General features: G+C 38.6%; 1 protein-coding gene across 5 annotated transcripts; it reads left to right on the top strand.

Annotated features, from left to right (window-relative positions):
* Window positions 1-5: 5 nt before the first annotated feature.
* On the top strand, window positions 6-18,589 carry LOC131192087 (haloacid dehalogenase-like hydrolase domain-containing 5). 5 transcript variants are annotated; one of them, XM_058170909.1, is made up of 9 exons: window positions 6-324; window positions 995-1,066; window positions 5,573-5,782; window positions 6,158-6,270; window positions 6,977-7,037; window positions 10,507-10,540; window positions 11,911-12,079; window positions 13,085-13,273; window positions 15,975-18,589. In XM_058170909.1, the coding sequence occupies exons 1-9, from the start codon at window positions 193-195 to the stop codon at window positions 16,387-16,389; spliced, it is 1,395 nt and encodes a 464-aa protein (XP_058026892.1). In that variant the 5' UTR covers window positions 6-192; the 3' UTR covers window positions 16,390-18,589. The 5 variants fall into 5 exon arrangements, with proteins under 5 accessions (XP_058026892.1, XP_058026891.1, XP_058026890.1 ...); XM_058170908.1 differs by having other exon boundaries at window positions 11-324; window positions 11,908-12,079; XM_058170907.1 differs by having other exon boundaries at window positions 13-324; window positions 6,944-7,037; window positions 15,975-18,588.
* The last annotated feature ends 7,911 nt before the right edge of the window (window positions 18,590-26,500 follow it).

Below are 26,500 nucleotides of genomic sequence, written 5' to 3'. Positions count from 1 at the left end.
TGGCAGGCTCCACCTCCTGGGTGACGTAGAGGCAAAAAGGGGGCGGGCCCGCAGAAAAGCATTAGGGAGAAGCCGGCGTCGGCTTTCTGGCTGTGGGCTCGATGGCGCTGAGGCGCCCGCTGCTCTTCCGAGAGCCCTGAGGGCAGGAGGGCTGCCCGGGTCTTGGGCGAGCCCGCGCAAGGGACGGGCGCTATGCGGGGCCCGCTGCCCGTCCTCTGCCGGCGTCTTCAGAGAGCTCTGGCTGCGGGAGCTCCGGGGAGGGTCAGGCTTTGCCACGAGGCTCCGGCTCCCGCGGCTTCCGGAGGGAGCAAAGGCAGAGCCCAGGTAAGAGGGGCTTGCCCGCTTTTTCTCGCCCCGGGATGCCGGGGGGGGGAGGGCGCTTTGGGAAGAGCCTTCCTCCCTGTCCATCCCTTGACGTCCCCGACCCAAGCAAGCCCCGAGAGCGTAAGGTGTAGCGGGAGCTCTTTCTCTGCCCGTGCTGGGGTGGCGTTTCTTTCAAACGGGAGCAGAAGGGGAGGGGAAGAAAAGCCTGGCGCCATCTGCTTTCGGAAGACCCTGCCGTACGCGGGGAAGCGCTCCTTTGATTGGGAGGAGGTGGGGGGGGGGCTTCGCGCTTTCTTGGGTTTGAATGCCGGGATGGGGGGGGGGTAGCGAACACCGAAGGTCTTCCCGGTTAAGAGCATTTTTCTTCTCTTTTTCATTTCACGCTTACTGCCACTTTCCCCACTTTGGAGGAAACGGGTCAGCGAGGGAAGGTAGAATTTGTTATATTCCACCTCTGGCTTTCTCAGGAAACAGCTATGCCAGGGCTTCAGCCTTTTTCAAGCAGCACAGCAATGGGTTTTGGGGACCCGGTTGCTTTTTTTTTTAATCGTTTATTATTATTTTTACTCTTTTTGCTCAGGAGTAAATTATTCGATTCCTGTCAAATCGGTTAGGGATGATGATTGCTTCTGCTGCTTGTCAGTTTTCTTAAAAACTCTTGTCCTTTCAGCATCGGTTGGCTGGACTTTTGATGCAGGAAAAGTCGGAATTCCTGACCAAATCCATGAGATTGCACTCCTGGGTAGTGTGAAACTTATATATTTAATGAGTTCTTGACTTACACCAAACTGTTAACTTGCATGCTCGAATTTGAGTGATCAAGAATTTGTATTCCAAAATATTTTCTGTACACATTCTCAGTGCATTTTAAGCCCGGTTATCTTGTCTGAAACAATTCATACAGAGAAGAGTTTGTCTTAAATGATAAAGATTGCTAATGTTTTCTTAATCACCCTGGTTTTCAAGCATGTGCTTTTTTTTAGTCATCTCTGAGTGAACTAAACATAGGAATTCTGTGTTGCTAGCTGGAGAAACTCTTAGCTCGTTTAGGCTCGGAGTTGTATATAAAGCTTCTTAACATTTCAAGTTTAAGCATAGTTATTTGGGTTCAAGTAACCTGTCTGAACTAGTAGCACTCCTTTTGCAATCATCACTACTGCTGTAGTTCCTTAAGTGAGGAACTGTGTACTGGATGGGGGAAAAGAGTGCATAAATTAGTATTACCTTTAAGTTTAGAGGAGGATCAGATGTCAGAGTTAACAATGTGCTAAATATTAAGATTCACAAACTAGCATTAATCTTTGCATTCATTATCAATAGCCATATATATGAGAAGGTGTTAGATGAGAACAATCAGTTGATAAATATTTGCTTCAAAAATTAGGATAAAGACAAACTCAGAAGAACATGCAGAATGTGGAAATCATTTAAACCCTTTTGGAGGCAGTGGTCTTTGGAAACATCTGTTTTAACCTCCAAGTACCAACATAACATGCTGCACCTCTGTTTCTGTTCTCCATGTATAGGAACAATGCAGGCTGCAAATGCTGCTTCTTTGAGTCACATGATGGGGGGGATTAGAATGGAACAGTCGGCAACATTAGAAGCTGCTGCCCTACTGCTTCTCCTATAGTGAAACTATTTTTTTTCCCTATAGCCCTGATCCTCCTTATTTTTAATTTTCTTTTTGTTTTGCCGATTTCACTATCACACCACATTTGGTATCATTCTATCCTGGGATGATCAGAGAGGATCCTGGTCCCTTTACCTATCTTTTCCTATATTATTTTGATGCCAGGGGTGTTTATATTTCTCTAGAGAAAGTGTACATGAAAAATACAGTAATGTTTGAAATTAGACACTACTCTCCTATTGAAAGACAGGCACAAATAAGAGCAAATCAACTTGAGCTGCAACTTTGATATTAATGATGATGGGTTGCAATATTGTAAAAGGCGTGAACTTTCAGGGTTTTTTTCAGAAACATTTCATTGTTTGAATTATAAGTTATAATAAGGTATATAGGTGGCTATATGGTTTGCTTTTGCAATGGGTTTATTTTGCAATAGCCATTTGTTCATTCAGTTTGTTTTCATGTACAAAGAGTAATCCCAAAGATAAAATGTGGGATTGTGTTGATACTTGCAGCCATCATTACTAGCATAGTCAAGCTGACTATTTAAAAATTAGATTGCTGGACTTGTTATATTCTTTTATTTTCCTTTTTGATTTCACTTATTTTATGTTTCTTCATTTCAAAAGATCAAAATTGTGCAGGCAATGGTGGGTTTTTTTTTCCTGTTGCACTGTACAGAAGTTGGATTTTGAAGAAGCAGGATAGGAAGTGTACTGACACTTTTCAAATTTGGTGTTGGAGAAAACCTGAGAATACCTAGACAACAAACCAATAAGTCACCAAGCAAATCAAATCGGAGATCTCACTAATGGCACAAATGACAAGACTGAAATAGTCACACTATGGACACATGCTTATCTGGAGAAGCCAGTAATGCTGGGAAAGGGGGAAAGAAAGAGCAGAAGATGATGAATTCATTGATAGCAGTAATAAATGTGTCATTGAAAGCCTGAAGAACCAGGTTGGGGACATATTCTCCTGGAGATAATCTATCTACAGTACATGGTTTTGTTAAAAATTGATACCATCTTGATACATAATCAATTCTACCTTTCAAACGGATAATGTTGTTTTTCCACCTGTGCTATGGCAAATGGAATATAGACATTATGCCAAGTTTCTTTCTGGTTTCTGGACAAAGCCAAACAAAAATGACTAATAATATGTTATTACAATCTCCATATACCTTGTGGGCAAATGTGTAGTGAAATTATGCAGTAATTGGGCATATAAGTGCCAGTATCTAACTTGGCATAAATTTTTAATTCTCTAAACTAACTACTTAAACATCTAATCATATAAACGATGGTTGTGAATACAGTGGGAAGAGTCAGCTTTTTACCAATCTCTTTCCACTTATGACTGTATGACTGTAACTTGTTGCTGGCAATCCTTATGATTTATAGTGATATATTGACCATCAATTGTGTTGTAAATGTTGTACCTTGATGAACGTATCTTTTCTTTTATGTACACTGAGAGCATATGCACCAAGACAAATTCCTTGTGTGTCCAATCACACTTGGCCAATAAAAATTCTATTCTATTCTATTCTATTATATGTAAATACAAATATTGTACACTGGAAATTATGATTTTAATGATCCTCTTGTGCCTGTATGCAGGGAGAGGTTTGCCCAGTAAAAGTTTCTAATTGTTTGATCAATTTTGGTAATTGTAAACTATTACAATTGCTGTAACATCATCTAGTAAAAATGGTAAAATAACAAGTGCTGTCTTTCCTACATGTGAAAGGACACTTATAGTAGGAAAACTACATTCCTTTGAATTGATTCATGATGTATTTCATACCAATTCATATTCTACTGTCATGACTTAATTTCCACTTATACTTTCCTGCATCTAGTATTTGTAGAGATAGCTAACACTTAAACTAAAAAGCAATATAAGAAAGGCTGCTACTAGAATCCTCAATAAAAATGTTAAATATGTCCATTGTTGGATCCAGTTTTTGAACCAGAAAAGAAGGCACTTACAGAGAGATACCAAATTTTTTTTATTTTTTGTTTCAACTAATTCAAACACTGAAAACCATAAAAAAATATTGTGTACTTTTACTTGTTTTATATGCTTATTTTCTTCTCTTAGCTTATATTAAAACATAGTATATGCTCAAATTAATGCAGGATGTGAACTATTATACACTGAAAAATCCAATATAATTCTTGTCTTAGCTATGCCATAAGCTTCCAGTTGGAACATTTGAATTATACATGTTCTCTGGAACGTGTATTTTCAGGCATTTTATTTTTTTAAATTTTTCTCTGAGAACGTATATTTCTTTTTAGTAAAATAAGAATTTTGTAAATTGAAACAAGCCAAAACATTAATATAATCCAATCCCTAATAAGACTTACTGTATAGAAATAATGGTTTAACAAATATATCTGAGTCGAAAATGTAAGAAGTGAGTTTGGTTTTTCCAGTAGCTAAAATTCCTCTCTACATGATCCCTTTTTCTAATCTAATTATTTAGTTAATATCTTATATCTCATGATGGACAAATAATCTTGGATAGATAGTTGGAAATAACATTATCTTTCTCAATATAAAAAAATTATGGTAAAATTGTGGTAAAATTGTAAAATTGTGCTTTCCAAATCTGACGTGCCTATGCCCTATTGCTTGTACAAATCTGCTGTCTGAGGCTCACAACAACTTAAGGACCTTGGCACTTTACATTTTATAGCCTTGAGTTCATTGACATTGTATTATTACTGGATACCCAACAAAGGAATATGGGAATTAGAGCATAATATTCTTATGGTGCTGGAGAAGACTCCTGAGATTCCCATGCAAGGCGAACAAACAAGTCAGTCCTAGAGGAGATCAACCCTGACTGCTCCTTAGAAGGCCAGATCCTGAAGATGAAACTGAAATACTTTGGCCACCTAATGAGAAGGAAGGACTCACTGGAGAAGAGCCTAATGCTGGGAAAGATTGAGGGAAAAAGAAAAAGGGGACGACAGAGAATGAGGTGGCTGGATGGAGTCACGGAAGTACTAGGCGTGAGTTTAAATGGACTCCAGAGGATGGTAGAGGACAGGAAGGCCTGGAGGAACATTGTCCATGGGGTCGCGATGGGTCGGACACAACTTCTCAACTAACAACAACGAATTCTTATGAAAAAATTTCCCAGATATCAATCTTGACATGCTGCTCATGAACCAAGTTTTATTTATTTTTTTTAAGTTTCAGTGCCACACTTAATTTGTAGTATTAATAATAATTTGTAATATGGCAATGTGTTGATGATCTTGGCATGAATATAGAATGTACAAGTGCCAAAATGTGTTTCCTGGAATAGTAGAAGTAAAATCCCAATTGCTATAAAGCTCAGTATATAGCCTTGAGCCAAGCATGCTCCTTGGTGTAAACACCCTCACAGAGTTAAGATAATTCTAACCACTTCTAGCAATTTCACATGATTGTTGTAAATATACAGTGAAAGGGAGGAGGAACCATGTATTTAAATGAAGTTGCTTGAAGCAAAGAAGAGTAACACTGTACAAGCATTTTATGAATTTAAGCTACATGATGTCTGGTTGATAACAAGATTTTTCTTTGTCTTGTTTCTCTCTTTCATTTCAGCTAGGTATACAACCTACCTTTGGCATTCTGTTTGATATTGATGGAGTATTGGTACGAGGAAGGACCCCAATTCCTGCTGCCCGAAAAGCCTTTCAAAAACTAGTTAATTCTCAGGGACAACTTTTGGTGCCTGTAGTATTTGTTACTAACGCAGGAAATTGTCTGTGTCAGAAGAAAGCAGACCAGCTGTCCCATCTTCTTGAAGTTCCAGTAAGTAACTTTATTCCATCTATTGGAACGCTTGCCGTTTTCTTTCTTCTCTACCGTACATGAATTGGAAATATATATTTATCTATAGCTTAGGATTTTGCCTTCAACTCATAGAGGCAGCTTCTTAAGCTTCATTACAAATCTTGCCATTTTTTAAAATTAAAATTAAAATTGTTCTACGTTTTCCATTTCTTTTGGAAGCAATTTGGGGAATGAGGCTTCCAAAGCACCACAAGTGTGGCCTCCATTCTCTCGAACCTTCGGAAGCCTTATTCCCCAAATCACTGTAATTTCAGCCACTGAACAAATAATTCATAATTCAAGGGTTATCTGTACAAGAATGAAAACGGATTATCCGCTTTTTCTCTCTCCTAGATTTCCAAAGACCAAGTTATGATGTCCCACAGTCCTTTGCGAATGTTCAGGCGTTACCATGACAAATGTGTTCTTGTATCAGGACAAGGCCCGGTCCTTGACATCGCTAAGCAGTATCCTTGGAAATACTGGGTTTATTCTGCATTGGGCCGAAGATGCATGATAGGGGGATGTGCTAGAGTTAAGCATGTGGTGTGTATTATTTTTTCTCAAGCTTCAAAGATACCTTTTGTAGAGAAAGGAGAAAATGTCTCCTATCAACTCCATGAATTTAGGAAATCTCAAATGGGACGATACAGAATGTAAAAAAATAAGACAAACTAAGAAGGGGGAGTAGATCTCCTTTGCCTCCTGACTCCTTGAATCAATTCCACTAATTCAAAATTCCTCTTTCTTTTAGCAGAGTTAAAGATTTTCAAAGCAAAGTTCCTAGAAATCACTTTGAAGTCATTTATTAGGAACTCTCATTAATGCTTCAGATTGGAATGTACCGTAAATTATAAATGAGTTAATAGGAAACTTATTATTGGACGTTGTTGTACTTCTGAATAAAAATTAGCTTTTGTAAGAGTCCTAAATGTAAAGTTCTGGGTGCGCCCATGAACAAAGACTTGTTTATCTCTCTCCCTGTATTGTATGTATTCTCCCAGAGGATATAGAAATATTTCCTGTACTTAGAATATGTCTGTCACTGCCATTTCAAATGTATTATTTGGGGAATGCAAAACAAATATGCCTTTCATTAAAACATAGATGCATTGCTATCCATAACCAATATGTCATTAGTCTTGGATTTTGTCGGCCTATTACAATTGACAGGTTGCGAGAAACCTATCCCTTATTGGACATGGTGGATCATGACAGAAGACCTAAAGTTTTGGTAAGTGTACTGTACTTTATTGCTTTTTCTCTTTAATAATTCCTTTCACATTTTTTACATTGTTTTTTGTTTTATTTACATTTATATCCCGCCCTTCTCCGAAGACTCAGGGCGGCTTACAGTGTGTAAGGCAATAGTCTCATTCTATTTGTATATTTATAAAGTCAACTTATTGCCTCCCCAACAATCTGGGTCCTCATTTTACCTACCTTATAAAGGATGGAAAGCTGAGTCAACCTTGGGCCTGGTGGGATTCGAGCCTGCAGTAATTGCAGGCTGCTGTGTTTTAATAACAGGCTATCTTAGAGCCTGAGCCACCACGGCCCTTTACATTGCCATTACAGTAGCCTGTTGGGCTACTTGTCATGTAAATCAGGGGTCCTCAAACCCTGGGCCATGGCTTGTTAGGAATTGGGCTGCGCTGGTGCACAAACAAGCAAAGCTTCATCTGCACATGTTCAAGATCTAGGATGTGCATGAAACCATCCACACAGATCCGTGAAAAAAATTGCCTTCCACAAAACCAGCCTTGGTGACAGAAAGGTTGGGGACCCCTGATATAAATGATGTTCTTTCCAAGGATGAATAAGGCTTACATTGATTCTTTTTTGGTCTAGTGGTTAAGGCACAAGGTTAGAAAGCAGGAGATCATGAGTTGCAAGTTCCTGTTTAGCCATGATACCCAGCTGGGTACTTTGGGCCAGTCACATCTCAACCCACTTCACAGAATAGTGGTTGTGGGAAAATAGGAGGAGCAAGCTGTGTTGGACCACCTTCAGTTATTTCTAAAAAATCAAATCAAATAGATTCAAAACTAGACGATTCCAAAATTTTGGAACTGGAAGTACACTTATAATGAGTATCACATGGGCAATTGTGACGACTAGGCATGAAATATTGGGAGTGTCACTTTTCTCTAACTTTGGGCCTCACCGTTCTACAAATCAAAAGAAGTGATATACTATCTGGCAAAGCAGTCTCAGCCCATCTCTTCTCATAAACCACTTTGGCCCTCTGACCCAGCACTCTATTCCAAGGCTAAATGTCTGCTGCTTCCACTCTCACCTAGATGGTCCCAGTTCCTCTTATAGATACGTAGTAGCAAAGCAGTAAGCAGAGCAATAGGTGGGCTGGATAATAGTAGAAGCAGGAACATAAAAAGGACAATACCACATTGCTGTGATTCAGACGTCTTTATCTGTTCCCAACCAAACCAGAAATGCTTGAAACTCTTAACCAGTTTTGAAGATGGGGCTTGCGCGTGACAGAAAAAAACGGTGACCTTTCAAGTGCTAAATACCTTCCTGAATATGTTTTAGAAAGTGGCAGTATTACTTATCTTTTCTAGACCCAGAAAGTAAATTGTGTCAGTTTACTAATTGGGTAAGAAATGACAGAGGATTACCGGTAATGTAGTCCAGACCAGGAACTTGAAAAACACCAGGAAGGTTTAGCAACAACACCCTTTCTCTGTTGTTAAGAAAACTACACAGATATCAATTGTCAACAGTCAAGTTTGACTAAAAGAAGACTTCACTTTACCTAGTCAGATGATCTTTAATACAATAAAATAAGTATAAGTTAATATAAAACTATATTCAATAAAAACAAAACATACATTAAAATGTGCTGAGGGATGTATTTCCAACATTCATACCAAGAACAGATGAATGTGACGTTCTATGTTATAAACTCTTTGACTTCTTGTTAGCAATTCTCTTTTGTGCCAGTAGCAACAAAGTGAAGGTGGATTTTAGTTCAGATTATAGCAGAGTGTGGATAAATATTTCCCCATATGCCCAAATAAAAAAAAGTAATGTAGTGGTGAAAGTCCAATTGCTCAAGTTTTATTGTTTCCTTGATGCAACATGTACTGCTAATTTGATTGTCAAAAATTACGCACTGTGTACACAAAGGATGTATTTAAAGTATCTTTCTTTGCATCATTTGCAGCATTTAAAAGATTGCACTCTTTCTTCTTAGAGTTTCTCAATATTGACTGATCCTAGAACAGATTTGATAGCAGCCAAGAGAGCAACTGAGGAAATGCTACTGATGACTAATAACACAAAGGCTCAAGTATTGTAATAGGGAAGAGTGTAAAGAGGGGAGCAGCATTGGACTGATCAGTTGAGTCTCTCCTGACATCTGGAGTTCAGGTCAATGTATAGTTAGCTCTATAATTAGCTATACAGGCTTGGTTGTTTTGCAGAAAAGAATGGTTATGGTTTGTTATTTTGTGATGCAGTTGTTTTGCTCTTTCCGTGGTAAGCACACTATGACGTAGATGTTGCTGGTACACCATTTTGCAGCAAACACACATGCAGCTACAGAAAAGAGAAATCGAGAGAAAAATAATTTAATTCAATAGAGTGTTGAAAGTAATTGATCTGGTTAGCCAATTTTAGGATATAGTTTAGTTCAGGTGTCCCCAGTCTTTTCCCGTGATTATTTAAATCCAACTTGAAAGCATTGTCTTGAGGGAGGTTGGTTAAGTTTGCTTGCCAGGTAAAACACCTGAAGTTACTTTCATATGATGTTCCATAATCCCCAATCAGCCGCCTCATACTTTTAGACTGTAAATTTTAACTGTGAAGCTGAAATTCAGCACACTTAAGTCAACAAATGTGTATGTTATAAAAAAACATTAAAAATAGAAGACAGAAGAATGCATGACTATGGTTTTCATCTTCACATCTGTGAAATAGAATAGAACAGAACAGAATAGAATAGAACAGAATAGAATTTTTTATTGGCCAAGTGTGATTGGACACATTTGTCTTGGTGCATATGCTCTCAGTGTACATAAAATAAAACATACGTTCATCAAGAATCATAAGGTACAACACTTAACGATAGTCATAGGATACAAATAAGCAATCAGGAAACAATATCAATATAAATCATAAGTTACAAGCAACAAAGTTGCAGTCATACAGTCATAAGTGGAAGGAGATGGGTGATGGGAACGATGAGAAGTTATATTGTGCTGTTGAAACATAATGCAACTTCTAAAGACCAAATGAGCTGCAATTGAATATGTGGACATGACATGTGGTTAATAGTAAGAACTTTCAGATGATCACAGTCATAAGAGTGGAGGAAGAAGCAGCTCTGATGGCATGTTGAATTAGGCTTAAGAAGATAAGTGATGTGTTAAGAGGGGATTCTGTGTTATAAACACAGGAGTCATTTCTAAGACACATTGGCAATTATGCGGACTTCTTTTACAGCAAGATTATGGGACAAAACATTCAAGATCTAAGACACAAGTTTGCAAGTTGTATAAATGGGAAGTAGCTCGTCTCCTTATGTTTGTGATGACAAATTTTATTTTTAGAGGTGCTGGGAATTTAATCAGAACATGGGCTGTGCCCATAATGTTCAGAGGTTTGTTTACTTTGTTTCTTCTTTATGCTAATAAAGGATACTTTTCTTAGTAAATGTAATTTTTTTTTTTAATTTGTAGCACTTGCCCACAATGGATTTCCCCAAGATTGAAGGTCAGCATGTCTAGATGTTTATGTTTAATTCTGAAATTTACTCCAAGTAAAATGGGCTGCTTTTTGATAGCTCTGAAAGCATTGTGCTAATTTTTGCTAGCTGCTATGATATATCTAGAAGGGACGCGGTGGCTCAGGGGCTAGGATGTTGAGTTTGTCGATTGAAAGGTTGGCAGCTCAGCGGTTCGAATCCCTAGTGCTGCCGTGTAACGGGGTGAGCTCCCATTACTTGTCCCAGCTTCTGCCAAACTTGCAGTTTTGAAAGCACATAAAAATGCAAGTAGAAAAAATAGGGATCACCTTTGGTGGGAAGGTAACAGTGTTCTGTGCGCCTTTGGTATTGAGTCATGCCGGCCACATGACCACGGAGACGTCTTCGGACAGCGCTGGCTCTTCGGCTTTGAAACGGAGATGAGCACCGCCCCCTAGAGTCAGGAACGACTAGCACGTATGTGCGAGGGGAACCTTTACCTTTACCTTTATGATATATCTGAATAAGAATGTGACAGTCATCATATACAATATATACGTCATTTTACAATGATACTGACAGGTTGCTCATTTTTATTTGTTTCTTTTATTTATCTACTATCTACATTATAAATCTGCCATTAATGTTAAGCTTTGAAGTTTCTAATTCTTTATCAAACCTCATCATTACAGTTTCAATTTCATACGAGGTTTAAAAACTAATGAAAAAACTAGTAACATTCATTTTAAAGCAGGGGTCTCCAACCTGGGTCCCTTTGAGACTTGTGGACTTCAACTCCCAGAGTTTCTCAGCCAGCTTTGCTGGCTGAGGGATTCTGGGAGTTGAAGTCCACAAGTCTTAAAGGGACCCAGGTTGGAGACCCCTGTTTTAAAGTATATCTTCATTAATATTCTATGCTAATTCACGTTACAGAAGTTGTATTAAGATTTGTAATTATATTCCACTGGCAGTTTACATTAAAAATTGTTTTTTGTACAGTTTGATTTTTTTCTTGTGTTTTTTTCTTCTCTATTTCTAAAAAGAAAAAGGACTGAAGTACTTTAAATACAAAGTAATTATTTTCTTTTAAATATCAGTGGACACACCAATGTAATGCTACCCCAAATGATTTTGTGATACTTAAAAAAAAGATTTCTGCATTTTAAGATGTGCTTTTTTTTTTTATTTGCTGCTAAATTTTGATGGCATGATCACAGCAGCCTTTACGGGCTGATTAAAAATAGATTCAATGATTAAATGCAGTCCGGGCCCATGGTTTGCCTATTCTTGTTATAGTGTGCGTGAAAGAGGAAAGGTGGTGTGTTTGTTATTTTGCATTAAGAAATAGCTTACAATCACGCCCGTGTAACACATTGATATTGTGCTTATCTTACAGCAGTTATTTTGTTTGGTGAGCCAGTGAGGTGGGAAACCAACCTACAATTGATAATAGATGTTCTTTTGACAAGTGGCTATCCTGGAAATCCTTATCAACGAACGTACCCACATATTCCTGTATTGGCTTGTAATATGGACTTGATGTGGGCAGCTGAAGCTCAATCCCCAAGGTAAGGCAAAGATGCCAAAGATTGTTCTGGAGGTATTTTTCTGTAGATTCTAACATAGATTCTCAACGACTACCGTAGTCAAAGATGTGTCGTGTCATAATTGTTTGATTTGAGACAGAATTGATTGTTCAATGAATATATCCAAAGCTTGAATTAATATTTGGATAGTGGCAACATCTTCCCTCCCATTTAAAATGCACTTGTTGCTTTGTCAGCCACTTGGAAGAATGTAGAAATCCATTTTAGGTGTATAATGCCATTTTGGCATTTCCAGTAATAACTGATGCTTGGGATATTATCCTGATAAATCCTGAAAGAGGCAAAAGGAGACCTCTCATAAGAACAGCAATTCTATGGGAAAGGGTTTGGCTGGAAATACTACTTCCAGATGTATTAGAAGTATCACTGGAAACACATGAATTCTAGTTTTTGTACACAAGTATACATAGAATAAAGTTTATTTTTTATTTATAGTAAATGAATAGCTCAGTTTGTCATACCTAATTGAATTGTCAATTAGACTACTGTTGTAGTAGTTGACTGCTACTACATATAGTATCTGCTTCTGAGTTAATGGCTTTCTTGAAATTAAACTGTTATTTTTCTCTGATTCTAACCATAGCATTAGTGGTGTTGGTTGTTGTTGTTTTTTTGGTTGTTGTTTTTTTTTGTGGTCCTGCCAAAAGCATCAAGATAGTATTCTCACAGTAAACTTAATTAATTCAGCCTTGTAAACTTTTTGTGGAGGCTATCTTGCCCAGATGTGTTTTTTTTCTACACCATTAAAATGTTTTGGCATGTTTCTTCAACTTTTAAGTAACTGCCAAGAATTATGTGGGCAGAAGACAAAATGAGTCAAAGCAATCTTGCCTTGTAATTCACAGAGGAGAAGCTAAGGATTTGGATAAATAGTATATATAAAATTCTTCCTTTTAATGTAATACATTGCTTTTATCCTAGCCAGAGATATACCTCTATTGACCAAATTTTATCTCTGTGTTGCAGATTTGGGCATGGAACGTTTATGGTTTGTTTGGAAAATATTTATAAGAAGATCACTGGCAAAGAATTGAAATATGAAGCATTGATGGGAAAGCCTAGTGAAGTGACCTATCACTATGCAGAGTACCTCATTAGGACTCAAGCATCTGCAAAGCAGTGGAAGAGCCCTATTCAAACGTTGTATGCCATTGGGTAGGAGATTTATTTTCTTCCCTCTCATTTGCTACCCTCCCCCCAAAAAAGTTAAATTTCAGGCAAGCTATTGTTCCAAGTTAAATGGAGGTAGAAAATTGAAAGGAGTATTTAGATTGCCCTCTGAAAATATGTTGAAAAGTAATTGTTTTGCAGGGTGCCAATTCACTCTTGCTCTTTGAGACAGGTTAGACAGAAGATCAATAACAAAATCTGTCCTGTATTTCTACATATCACTATCCAATCTGCCAATTAATTTAAAACCCTCTTTTAAGATCTCGCTGCCTCTAGCAAAGATCTTGCTCGTGTGTGCTTAAGTGTTACAGTCATGTCTCCTTAATGGAAGCATCAGCTAAGATTGTCTTGTAATTCATGGATGTCATGCTTGAGATTTCAGTTCAAACACTACAGATTTCACTTTGGAAGAGCTAGATGAGAGAACTTTTGGATAATTGGTTACTTAATTGTACAGTAGTAGCTAAGCTTCAAATTGATTTTGAAAGTAATTCCATTGCAATATAATCCTGCCTATTGTAAAATGAGACTATTTAGCATGAAATGCCATTGCATGGCTGCCAAAAAAAGGCAGCCTAGGAAGTGCTAAAAGGATCCAGCAGCTTCCTTTATCTTCTATTTCTGTATCCTGGCATGATAAATTAAAGAAGCTTGCCCTGTGCCTTACCCTGCTTGTGCATTTCAGATTGTATTCATGCTTGTGGGAAACAGTTTTTATAAAGCCCTTTTCAGTTGAAAGTTAAAATTCTGCGGCTGCCGCTGTTGCGGCCCTGGAGTTGGGTCAGGCTGAACCCAGAGTTCTGAGATCCAAAACTAGGAAGTGACAATGATATTTGGTATTGTGTTGGTTTTCCTTATTCTCCTTTGTATGATATTCTGATTATTCTTGACCCTTCTTTATTGCGTATGTAAGATTGATAAACTTAGCTACCAGATCACCTGCTTGCCATATGGCTGTTGTATGTGTTTAAAATTTTGAGTAAAATTCTTATCTTGTATAAGAAAAATGAAAATTTACCATACCTGATATGTATTTGTATAAACCTTTTTTGACCAATAAAAACTTTTTGGATAAAAAAAAGAAAGTTAAAATTCTGAGATGTCAGATTTTTTAATTTAGTTGTCATCTATAACTTTTGGCAGTCTTGAGTGTATCAATTTGATATTGGGATATGCATGAAATGGTTGCACAGTGCAGGGGTCTCCAACCTTGGCAACTTTAAGCCTGGAGCCTCCCAGAATTCCCCAGCCAGCTTTTGCTCTTGCTGGCTGGGGGGTTCTGGGAGTTGAAGTCCGCCAGGCTTAAAGTTGCCAAGGTTGGAGACCCCTGGCACAGTGAGAACACTCGTGAGGTTGTAACATGCTCACCTTCAAAATAATGGTTTTTGCTTGCATTGAACTATAGTTTCAGTCATCCCCACCCCCGAGGAAATTGGAAGATGACCTCATAGACATTCCACTGGCAAGATTGGAAAAGATTAGGTTCATATTTGCAACCTTAAAAAATGCACAAGTTTTTAAAATTTATTATTTTAAATACTTAAAATAATACAGGCAATTCTCAGTTAACTATCGCTCCTTCAGCAACCAGTCAAAGTTGTAACGGGGGCTTATAACCAGTCCTCAGTGTTCTTTTTTTTATTTTTATTTTTTTTGCATTTATATCCCGCCCTTCTCCGAAGACTCAGGGCGGCTTACACTATGTCAAGCAATAGTCTTCATCCATTTGTATACTATATACAAAGTCAACTTATTGCCCCCCAACAATCTGGGTCCTCATTTTACCTACCTTATAAAGGATGGAAGGCTGAGTCAACCTTGGGCCTGGTGGGACTTGAACCTGCAATATTGCAAGCAGTTGCTGTTAATAATAGGCTGCATTAGCCTGTTGCGCCACCAGAGGCCCTAGCCACGACAGCATCCCACACACATGATTGCTATTATAATGCTTGGCAAACAGTTCACACTTACGACAGTTGCAGCATCGCAGTCATGTGACTGCAGTCACATGCTTCCCATAAGCAAAGTCAATGAGAAGCTGATACGGAAAAGCACAAATTGCTCCTTTAAATCAATTCTGCGAAACCTACTATCCCAAGAGCTGTGATGACATAGCTGTTAGAGTGCAGTACTGCAGGCTACTTCTGCTGACTGCCGGCTGACTGCAATTTGGCAGATCAAATCTCACCGGCTCAAGGTTGACTCAGCCTTCCATCCTTCCGAGATTGGTAAAATGAGGACCAGATTGTTGGGGGCAATATGCTGACAACATCCCCCTACCCACATTCCCAATTACTTCCTCTGCCCACATTCCCAATTACAGTCCCAATTACTATCATTATCCAAGGACTATCTGTACTCTTTAAATATTCCATTAAACTTTATTTATCCAAAAGAATAAGAAGCCCAGCGCAATGCCATGCAGGATTTGAGTTTACAAAACTGCTGGATCAGCAGTAAAATTTCCGCAAAGGGAACTTTGACACATATAGTTTCCCATGAAAAGGGGATGTCAAATTATGCAAAGAGTAGTCTATGTCTCATTCCAAGCCCCTCTCCAAATTCTAACTGGGGGTAGACAAATGACTGAAATGGAAAACCTTTGATAAAATGAATTCTCTTACCCTAATAATTATACATATACTGTCTATATTTTGGTTGTGATGGAATTTTCCTGGTTTTCTAGGGACAACCTGATGACAGATATTTATGGTGCTAACCTTTACAACCGCTACCTTGAAGAGAGGATCTCAAGAAGTTCTAAGGCTCATGTCCAGGCCAAAGCACTAGGGGGCACAAGATCTGCCACCGTTTCTCAGGAAGAGGAGTTTGAGAATTCTTGGGAAAATGAACTTGCATCAGCTACTGCCACAAGATGTACATCTGTTCTTGTTTGCACCGGAGTTTATAACCCCCACACAGAGGTGCCTTCTGATACAAGGGAGAACATCACTGAGACTGTCTTTCATGGACACAGAGATTTCAGGTTTGATCCTGCTTTAGTAGAACCAAACCACGTAGTGTCAGATGTTGAAGCTGCTGTTGATCTCATCTTCCAGCTGGAAAACTTTGCGCCACATGAAAACTTCAGGACTTCCTAATGACTGTGTGTTGCTGTTATATTCCTTTTCCTTCTGAAAAACTAAGAGGGGTACTTAATATAAAACAGTCTCTAACATACTAATGTTTTTATAAGTAACATTTCTAGTACATTTCTAAAAAAAAAACAAAAACCCAGAACAGTACACCCCATATAGTTCTTTTCTGCACCAATTTATTTTAATGACCAAAACTATTATAAATTGTACTTTTTAATGAATTTTCTTCTAAATATTGACACCTGGTTCAGAGATCCCAGTTTCCAGATTTGATTATTAATGTCAAACAGGTGTGTTTGGCAGTCAAAATTCTAAAACAAGTACGCTATTAAGCTCTATACATTGCACTTAATTCCCAAGGAATTAAAATGTGCCTGTCTGTAGTATCCAACTTTCTTTATTTCATTACCTTCCCTTGGATCAGTGCTCTGTGTGAACCACAAAAGCTGCATGTTGATGCTTTTCTTTTGTATTAAATTTGAGATTGAATGACAGAATTCATAAGTGAACAGAAGGGCTTTCCCGAGGTAGGTACCAGTGTATGCAGAATCTATTAAAATGAATGAGGTTTGCAGGACAGCAAGTACAATTTTGCTCAAATCCCACTTTGAATAAGCTGCTTAAAGTTGTTTCTGTCAGACTTTGCCCTTTGGGTTTTATTATTAATCGTTCTGGTGTTTTTGCTGCACTGAACAGCAGGATTAAACAGTTCCTTGAGCTTTTAGTTTTAACTTGAAGCTCCACAAGGATAATCAGGTACTGATAAGATTATGTTTTCTCTTCCTTTTGCTACTAAATGTTACATGCTTAATTTTTAAGGACTATATATCTCATAAATGTAAACTATAAATTGTAACTTTGAAACTTTCTGTTAACTGCAGCAGTCTGTCCAGTAAAATATTTTCTATTTTAGAAAGCACAAATGTTTGTTCAACATTCTAATCCCTCTTTAAAGTCATTTTAGTTGGCAGCTATCCATTATCTCTAATTTCTTCATTTTGTTTTTGGGACAATTAAAATTCCTGTACATATTTTCTTATCCTGTATAGTTTTTGTTATGAATCTGTGGCAAGGAACTTTACCAAAACTTTGATAGTGCAAGCACGTATTGTCTTTTCACCCAAACATTTATATATATATATAAAGCCGCTGGGTGAGGTCATCAGTGGTTTCGGGGTGAGTTATCATCTGTACGCTGATGATACTCAGCTGTACTTTTCCACCCCGGACCACCCCAACGAAGCGGTCGAAGTGCTGTCCCGGTGCCTGGAAGCTGTACGAGTCTGGATGGGGAGAAACAGACTCAAGCTCAATCCCTCCAAGACGGAGTGGCTGTGGATGCCGGCACCCTGGTACAGTCAGCTGCATCCGCAGCTGACTGTTGGGGGCGAGTTAGTGGCCCCAAAGGAGGTGGTTTGCAATTTGGGCGTCCTCCTGGATGGACGGCTGTCCTTTGATGAACATCTGGCGGCCGTCTCCAGGAGGGCCTTTTACCAAGTTTGCTTGGTCCGCCAGTTGCGTCCCTTCCTTGACCGGGATGCCTTATGCACAGTCACTCACGCTCTGGTTACGTCTCGGCTGGATTACTGCAATGCTCTCTACATGGGGCTGCCTTTGAGGTGCACCCGGAGGCTGCAGTTAGTCCAGAATGCAGCTGCGCGAGTAGTAATGGGAGCCACTCGTGGCTCCCACGTAACACCACTGCTCCGTAGTCTGCACTGGCTTCCTGTGGTCTTTCGGGTGCGCTTCAAGATTCTGGTTACCACCTTTAAAGCGCTCCATGGCTTAGGACCCGGGTACTTACGAGACCGCCTGCTGTTACCCTATCCCTCCCACCGACCCGTACGCTCTCACAGAGAGGGTCTCCTCAGGGTGCCGTCCGCCAAACAATGTCAGCTGGCGGCCCCCAGGAGTAGGGCCTTCTCTGTGGGAGCATCGACGCTCTGGAATGAACTCCCCCCTGGCCTACGTCAAGTGCCTGATCTTCGGACCTTCCGTCGTGAGCTAAAAACATATTTATTCATTCAAGCGGGACTGGCATAAATAGTTTGGTTTTATATTGGGGTTTTATTAATATTTTAAATTTTAAATTCATTTTAACTATCAGCCATTTAGTAATTGCTATATTTTAATTGCGTTTTAATTGTATACACCTTGTATTTTATTCTGGCTGTACACCGCCCTGAGTCCTTCGGGAGAAGGGCGGTATAAAAATTTAATAAAATAAAATAAAATAAATAAAATAAATATGTGTCACTCTTAATAAGTTTTAATAGGAAATCCTGCTAATTCCTTTTCTGCATTTTTTTTCTTCTGCATATTTTCCATAAGTTTATTTAGAGCATGGCCTCCATCCCTATAATTTCTTGGCTTACACACTTCAAATCCTATTTATACTTTGTTATTAAAATGGCCTTTGTCTACTTATTAAATATGAAGGACAAACACACAACTAATTCAATATTTATGTTATAGCAGTCATTTACTCTTTCATGCAAATCTTTATTTGCCCAGGAGGTTTTGAATATCATCAATATTTAATCAATTTATACATTGCTTTGCATAGCAAGGAATATAACTTTTTCAGAAATCCTCTACTGAAGATTTGTGTTTTGCTGAGAACACAGATGCAAAGAATGTCATTTGGACTTCATGTTTCTCTCCTCCTTCACATAGTCATCTAATCTATTTCAGACGCACACATCTAGAGATTTTAAGGCATACATGGAGCTTGTATGCTTTTTAAATTAGTTTCTTCCTTTTTCAAAGTTTCAGGTCCTTTTTGTTTCACTTGGGTAAGCTTTTTTTAAAAAGAGTCCTGCTTTCCATGCTGGCATAGTTATGGACTTGGTGATAGTTTTCCTGACCTGCAGCATATATGCTATCTGAGTTTCAAACTTTGCAGTATCGAAAATGCTCAGGCATTCTGGAGAAAATGAACTTTCAATTTTTGCTTTAACCTTTCTTAACCCTTTTTTCATTTTTTTAAAAAAACGGAGAAATACTTATATAGATGGCTAAATTTTTCAAAATCTTGTTAAAAAAGAAAATTCATATTAGGTTGCCTTCATATTAGCAACCTTATGAAAGGTATTATGTTCTCCAAAAAAACAGCAACCAGGTCTGCTGTGGACTACTGCCAGAAACTATTGCATTAAGCAGTAGCATGTTCACATGACTACAAGGAAGAGATTATTTAATTACTGGTCAATCATTACTGTTCTGATGATTAATCTTTACAAAACTCTGAGTCTATGGAGTCCTAGACTAAATAAAGCTATTGGACAAAAATTGATCTGAATATACTTCATTCCAGTTCAACAGGCTCAAGCTCGATCCCTCCAAGATGGAGTGGCTGTGGATGCCGGCACCCCGGTACAGTCAGCTGCACCCACAGCTGACTGTTGGGGGCGAGTTATTGGCCCCGATGGAAAGGGTGCGCAACTTAGGTGTTCTCCTGGATGGACGGCTGTCTTTTGAAGATCATTTGACAGCTGTCTCCAGGAGAGCTTTTTACCAGGTTCGCCTGGTCCGCCAGTTGCGTCCCTTCCTAGACCGGGATGCCTTATGCACGGTCACTCATGCACTCGTGACATCTCGCTTGGATTACTGCAATGCTCTCTATATGGGGCTCCCCTTGAAGGGCATCCGGAGGCTGCAGTTGGTTCAGAATGCAGCTGCGCGGGTGATAGAGGGAGCCTCTCGTGGCTCCCATGTTACACCAATCCTGCACAGACTGCATTGGCTACCTGTGGCCTTTCGGGTGCGCTTCAAGGTTTTGGTTACTATCTTTAAAGCACTCCATGGCATAGGGCCGGGTTACTTACGGGACCACCTACTGCCACCGATTGCCTCCCACCGACCCGTACGCTCTCACAGAGAGGGACTCCTTAGGATGCCGTCCGCCAGGCAGTGCCGACTGGCAACACCCAAAGGAAGGGCTTTCTCTGTGGGGGCTCCCACCCTCTGGAGCGAGCTTCCCCCAGGGCTGCGCCAACTTCCCGACCTCTGAACCTTCCACCGCGAGCTTAAGACACATCTATTTATTTGCGCAGGGCTAGCCTAGGGTTTTTAGTTTTAAATTTAGTTTTAAAGGGGTTTTATACTATTTTAGTGATATTTTAATTTCGGCCTAATTAATAAGTTTTTTTAATTGTTTTTATTTGTATTATTCTTATGTTTTTATTTGGCTGTACACCGCCCTGAGTCCTTCGGGAGATAGGGCGGTATAAAAATTCGAATAAATAAAATAAATAAATAAATAAACGTTCACCTCTTAAATGCAATCTGTTTTACCTAACTCTAAACTCCCAGAATTTTCAGAAATTGGCATGCTGATTTGGAAGATCTGGGAGTTGGAAATAGTGGTATACAGAAGAGGCAGGGATAGCATCTTGTGTGCAGGAGTACAGAACTAACCAAATGGAGAACCTGATATTATCAGATGTCAAAGAAGTAAGACTGGTGGTTTCTGGCAATCAACAAAGACAAATCACATTTTTAAAAAACTGGATGGGTGCAAACCTTGATGGACACAGGGTTAAGAAATAAATAAAAATTGAGCAATCACAGACTATATACATAACAGTACATCTAGAAGGAATAGAAAAGATCTGGACCTTCAGAACTTCTAAGACCAAATAAGATTGATGAGGGGTGGTGATGATGAACAAAAAAAGGAAGAGAAGGAAGTCCAACCTGAATGTAGCTGAGTTTGCTACCTTCCTGTATTTGTTAGTTGGCACTTGACTCTACCACATACCTGGATAATCAAGTGCCTAGAAATAACTAGAACCAGCAGGCACATCAGAGGTTTTGGCAAAGTGTCAGGGTTCCGACCAATGCCCTAATTAAATCATGAGCCTCCAGCCAAGCTTCAAAAGAAATCCAGTTATTTATTAGGAGCTTCATGTCAGCATGTTCCAAGTGAAGGCAATTCTGACCCAATGTAATTTACGTTCCAACTCTGATTCTATTTCTTCCCTCCCCCCCAGGTGTGTCATCAGTCACATTCCCCAACAAAGCAATTTTGTGAGTTGTAGAGACCACTCCCTTCCGGCCACTGTGGGTAACCCGGGCAATGGCCTTGACAGAAATACGGCTGGAATGTGCTTTTGTTTTGACCGACATGCTGCCTCGCTGTAGCTGCAGCGTTCATTTTTCCATCCCCCTTGTCTATAGCAACTCAAGAGCAGGCCAGGAATGCTTTACGAGTTGACACAAAGATCAATGGAAGAATGGAAGACACTTGCTGGTCGATAGTCTGGAAGAGGTTAACATCAAGAGAGGAAACTCTTAAGGAGATTTTCACTACTGCTGTTTGTCATTGCATTGATTCCTCTGTCAGCAATGCTGAACAAGTCATTGGTCACAAACCCAGCTCTGTGACCCTCATATTTAGGATTAAATTTGATGTGAAACTTTAAAAGAGAGAGAAAGAAGCCTACCTCCTACCATATATAGGACCAGGATTTTATTCAATAAACACTTTTCAAGCTGTTTACCCTTCTTTTTGAATGAACAAGATAAATGATATTTTTTTCTCTTGAGCCAACAAGATAATTTAAGAAAATGAGTAACTTTATCCCTGGGGAAAGTTGGGGAAGAACACTAGATCAGTTGTATGTCCTTCCTGAATCAGTCTGTGATCTGAATTAAAAGACAAAAATGAACTGAAACCCCAAATTTAAGGAATAACTGATGCCCAATTATAATGATAATGGTTATATAGTGATTTAGAATTTAATATATTTAATGCGACTTACATAGATGCACTGTGACTATGTATAAAATGAGAATTTTTTTGAAGGAGAGGTATCTACATTTACCTTTTGAGTAGACAATGGCTATAAAAGTGGGAAAATGTTCCCACTTTTCTATTGTTCTATTTTTTTAAAGGGGATTTTAACAGAATTAAGCATATTTTATAGTCTTTAGAGTTTATCACAGATAAACAGGAACAAATGGGCTATTTCCGGTAGTTTTTTTCTAGTCTTGCAAGCATATGTTCACACTTTTTAGAAATTAACCAAATTCAAAAAGAAAAAATACACAAAATTGTAAAACAATGGTTGGAAACTAATCAGAGAAGCAACCTGGAATTAAGGAGAAACTTCTTAACAGTGAGGACAATTAACCAGTAGAACAGCTTGCCTTCAGAAATCATGGACCCCTGCAGGTTTTTAAGGAGACTAGAAGTCACTTATCTGAAATAGTATAGGTTCTCCTGCTTGAGCAGGGGGCTGGACTAGAAGACCTCCAAGGTCCCATCCAGTTCTATTCTATTCCATAATTCTAAACTTGCAAGCATGATTTCATCATTACTTGCATCCTTTCCAGGAAAATGATGACAAGTATAGCAAAACTTTATACAGGTTGTTGAAGGCCATAGTATCTTATAGTCATGGTAGCAATATGGAATCCACACAATTATCACTAAATATTAAGGGCTCAGTGGCTGAAGAGCAAGCTACTTTAGCATGTGAGAGATCAGATTTATCATTATAACCAACAGCATTGGTTGAATGCTTGCCTTTTTAAAAATAATCCTTTTATATTAGAATCTTGCTTTTAGTGGACCTGAGTGTATTACATTAAATGACTGATTAAGGGCCATAAGGATGGTGTTGACCATTAGAAGTCAATATTGGTAAATTCTTTATAGGATGATCTGTCTTCACCTCAGCCTTTTGGACTTCTCTGTGGGGTACTCGCCGTTCTCATAATTGAATCCATCCTTCTTGCTCTAGTCGTCTTCATTCCATTCTTCCAAGCATTGTAGATTTCTCAAGGAACTGGGTTTCCACATAGTGTAACTGAACCCAGCTGTAAATAAGTCGTCAAGAACAGCACACAGCAATTGTCAGTCAGCTCCAGTGTTCTAAAGTTTGAGATTCAGCTACCGCTATAAAATGCAATTGACCCACAATGTCAGATTAAGTACAAACATGTATGTTTGAAGACATCCTCCTGAACTCATGAAAGCTATCCTGGTTGCTAAAAGTCTGTAGAGATTCTCAGTCATTCAGGTCATGGTTGTCCCAAAGGTGCTTTTTCAGGAGGCAACTAGACTTTGTTTTTGCTTTTGAGGACGTTTCACTTCTCATCCAAGAAGCCTCTTCAGCTCTGACAGGATAGTGGGATAGCTACACCCTTCATTCCCCACTATCCTGTCAGAGCTGAAGAGGCTTCTTGGATGAGAAGTGAAATGTCCTCAGAAGAAAAAATAAGAAAGTCCAGTTGCCTCCTGAAAAAGCACCTTTGGGACTCCCGATTGCATTACTGAATTTAAAGTTGTGACTGTTGAAAACTGGCAGCAATTTTCCAATATGATAAGAAAGGACATGTACAAAGACTGTATATCATAAATTGTAGAATAGTTTTGATTATATGCCATCCAGTTGGTATTGATTCTTAGTGACCATATTAAATAGATTTTCTCTGGGGGGGATCTCACTCTAATTTGGTTCTTCCACTTGTTCAACTGTGCACTGATTGCTCTTATAATTGAGTCCAGCCATCTTGTTGCTGCCATCCTTTTTCTCTTCTGTGTGTTAAACTCCTGCAGAAAGCTACATTTTTGCACAATATGTCCAAAGTGTGATTTGTGTCATTTGTGCCTCAAATAAGTTATCTGAGTTGATCTGTTTGATGAGCCATTTGTTTTATTTTCTTGGCCATGCATGGGATTGTCAGTTTTTTCCAATACCAAAGTTCAAAAATGTCAATATTCATTCTACCCTCTTTCTTAAAAGCAGGGGTGAAATCTAAAAATTTTCCCTACCGGTTCTGTGGGCGTGGCTTAATTGGTGGGCATGGCTTGGTGGTCAGATGGCTGGGTGGACGTGGCCAATAACAATAAATAATAAAAATAATAAACAAAGTATAAAAAAACAATAAGAGGTACCAAAAACCAACTTTCACACTTTACACACACACAACACAACAGACTCACACACAATGTAAAAGCAGCTGCACTTCTCATAGCCACAAAAAGCTCAAAAACCAGCTTTCACATTTTACACACACACACAACTGACACACACACACACATACAGCTTTGTGAGATTTTGTGTTTGTGTAGTTAGAGTGAAACACTACAGAAACACACCAAATCTCAAAAAGCTGCACAAATATTTTATTTTATTATTTTATTTTATTTTATTTTATTTTATTGTGGACTTCAATTCCCAGAGTTCCTCAGCCAGGAAAGCCAGACAGCATTAATCACTCAATGATGAAATAGATTAGCTAAGTTTAGATTAGTTCTGTCTGGTGCTGAAAGCGAAACTGGGGCTTTCCGGCTGTGAGAAAGCCATGAGGTCGATCAGTAATCAGGTGTTTTAGACTCTTTTAAAAGTTTTTTTTAAAAAAATTAAAAAAAAAATTTTTAAATTTTTTTTTAAAAAACATGTTTTTTGTAGAAAACATGTTTTTTAAGGTTCTGCTGATGAGGAACTCAGGTGAGATCCCCAGAGTAGCCTTTAATATTTTTTTTTAAGTTTAAAAGCTCTGCCGATCTCAGCTGAGGGGGCGGGATCCTCAAAGGCTTTTTTTTTTACTTTTACAGGCATGCTGAAGCAAAACCTTCTTTTAAAAGTAAAAAAAAACCCCTCTGCTGATGGTACGGCTCAGCAGAGGCAGGGGGGTGGCCAGGGATTTTTGCTACCGGTCCTCCGAACCAGCAGCTGCCATCGGTACCGGATCGCGGGAGCCGGTCTGATCTGGGAGCATTTCACCCCTGCTTCAAAGTCCTACTTTTGCATCCATAGAATGTCATTAGGAAAACCACTGCCTGTTTCATTCTGAACTTTGTAATATAGACAACTCATGAGCAGCTTTTCCAAGGACTTCATTGATACTCAACCAAGTGCTAGTCCATGGCGTATTTCTTGACTGCTAGTTCCTTTACTGCTGAAAATCACATTACTACTGTTAAAACAAAACATAAAAGTGCTGTACAAAGTGTAGCTTCTATCTGCCTCCAAATTATTAAATATTAAGTGCAGATTTCAGCTGTGATCCTTGGCCGAGTATAATGTGTGAACACAGTAATTATTGCTGCAATCAGCTGAAAAATGATGAAGGTATTTGTCACTTTGGCCATTGCTTGATCAATCCTCTTTCCTAATGGATAAAGTTGTTTTTTTGGGGAGGTTGGGAGTGGAATTCACATAATTCTTTTGATTTCAATATTTATTTGCTTTGCTGACTGAATTGAATAACGTGAGATGGCAGTTAATTAAGAAACACACAGTGTATATTAAGAGGTTGTATAATGTATTAGTAGAAATAGACTCAGAGACTGAATTGGTTAAGGATTCTATGATTAAGTGGGCACAAAATTTTCAGCAACCAATAATGTTGGAAATTTGGGAAAGAATTTGGGTGAGGAATGTTAAATTTACACAAGCGCAAAATATGAGAGAAAATTTTTATAAGATGTTTTATAGATGGCATTTAGACCCCAAAAAGTTGTCATGTATGTATCCTAATGTACAGGCTAAATGTTGGAGATGTGACTGTGAAGATGCCACTTATTACCATATATGGTGGACTTGTAAAAAAGTTAAAGCATTTTGGATTAAAGTATGGTGGATTAATGCAGAACATTCTGAAAAAGATTAAGTTTACTCCACAGTTCTTTCTACTAGGAATAATTATGGATTGTACAGATATAGAAACTAAATTGATTTTGAACTTAATAACAGCTGCAAGACTTTTGATTGCTCAATATTGGAAGAAAGAATTACCTACAATTGAAGAATGGACACTCAGAGTATCAAATCTGGCAGAAATGGCAAAAATTTCTGCTTATTTGAAAGACTATACACAAGAAAAATATATTTTAGAATGGAAAATGTGGATTGATTATATTCAAAATAAGTATCAGATAAAAAAATATCGAATAGCATATGAGTAAATTTAGGAAATATTTTGTATTAGATATATTTTTGAAGGAGAGGGGAATTGAGAGTGTGATTATGTGTGGAGTGACTAGAGATTATAATTTAAGATTTATTTTGGATTATGGTTGTTAGTTTTGATACCCTGCATTTTGTTCTGGGAAGTCGGGGGGGGGGGTAAGGGGGAGGGGAAATGGGGGGGGTTGAGG

Source organism: Ahaetulla prasina, chromosome 2 (genome assembly GCF_028640845.1).
Source record: "Ahaetulla prasina isolate Xishuangbanna chromosome 2, ASM2864084v1, whole genome shotgun sequence".
Classification (NCBI taxonomy): Eukaryota; Metazoa; Chordata; class Lepidosauria; order Squamata; family Colubridae; genus Ahaetulla; species Ahaetulla prasina.
The sequence above is the reverse complement of the archived record's forward strand: the minus strand, read 5'-3'. Positions and strand labels throughout refer to the sequence as shown.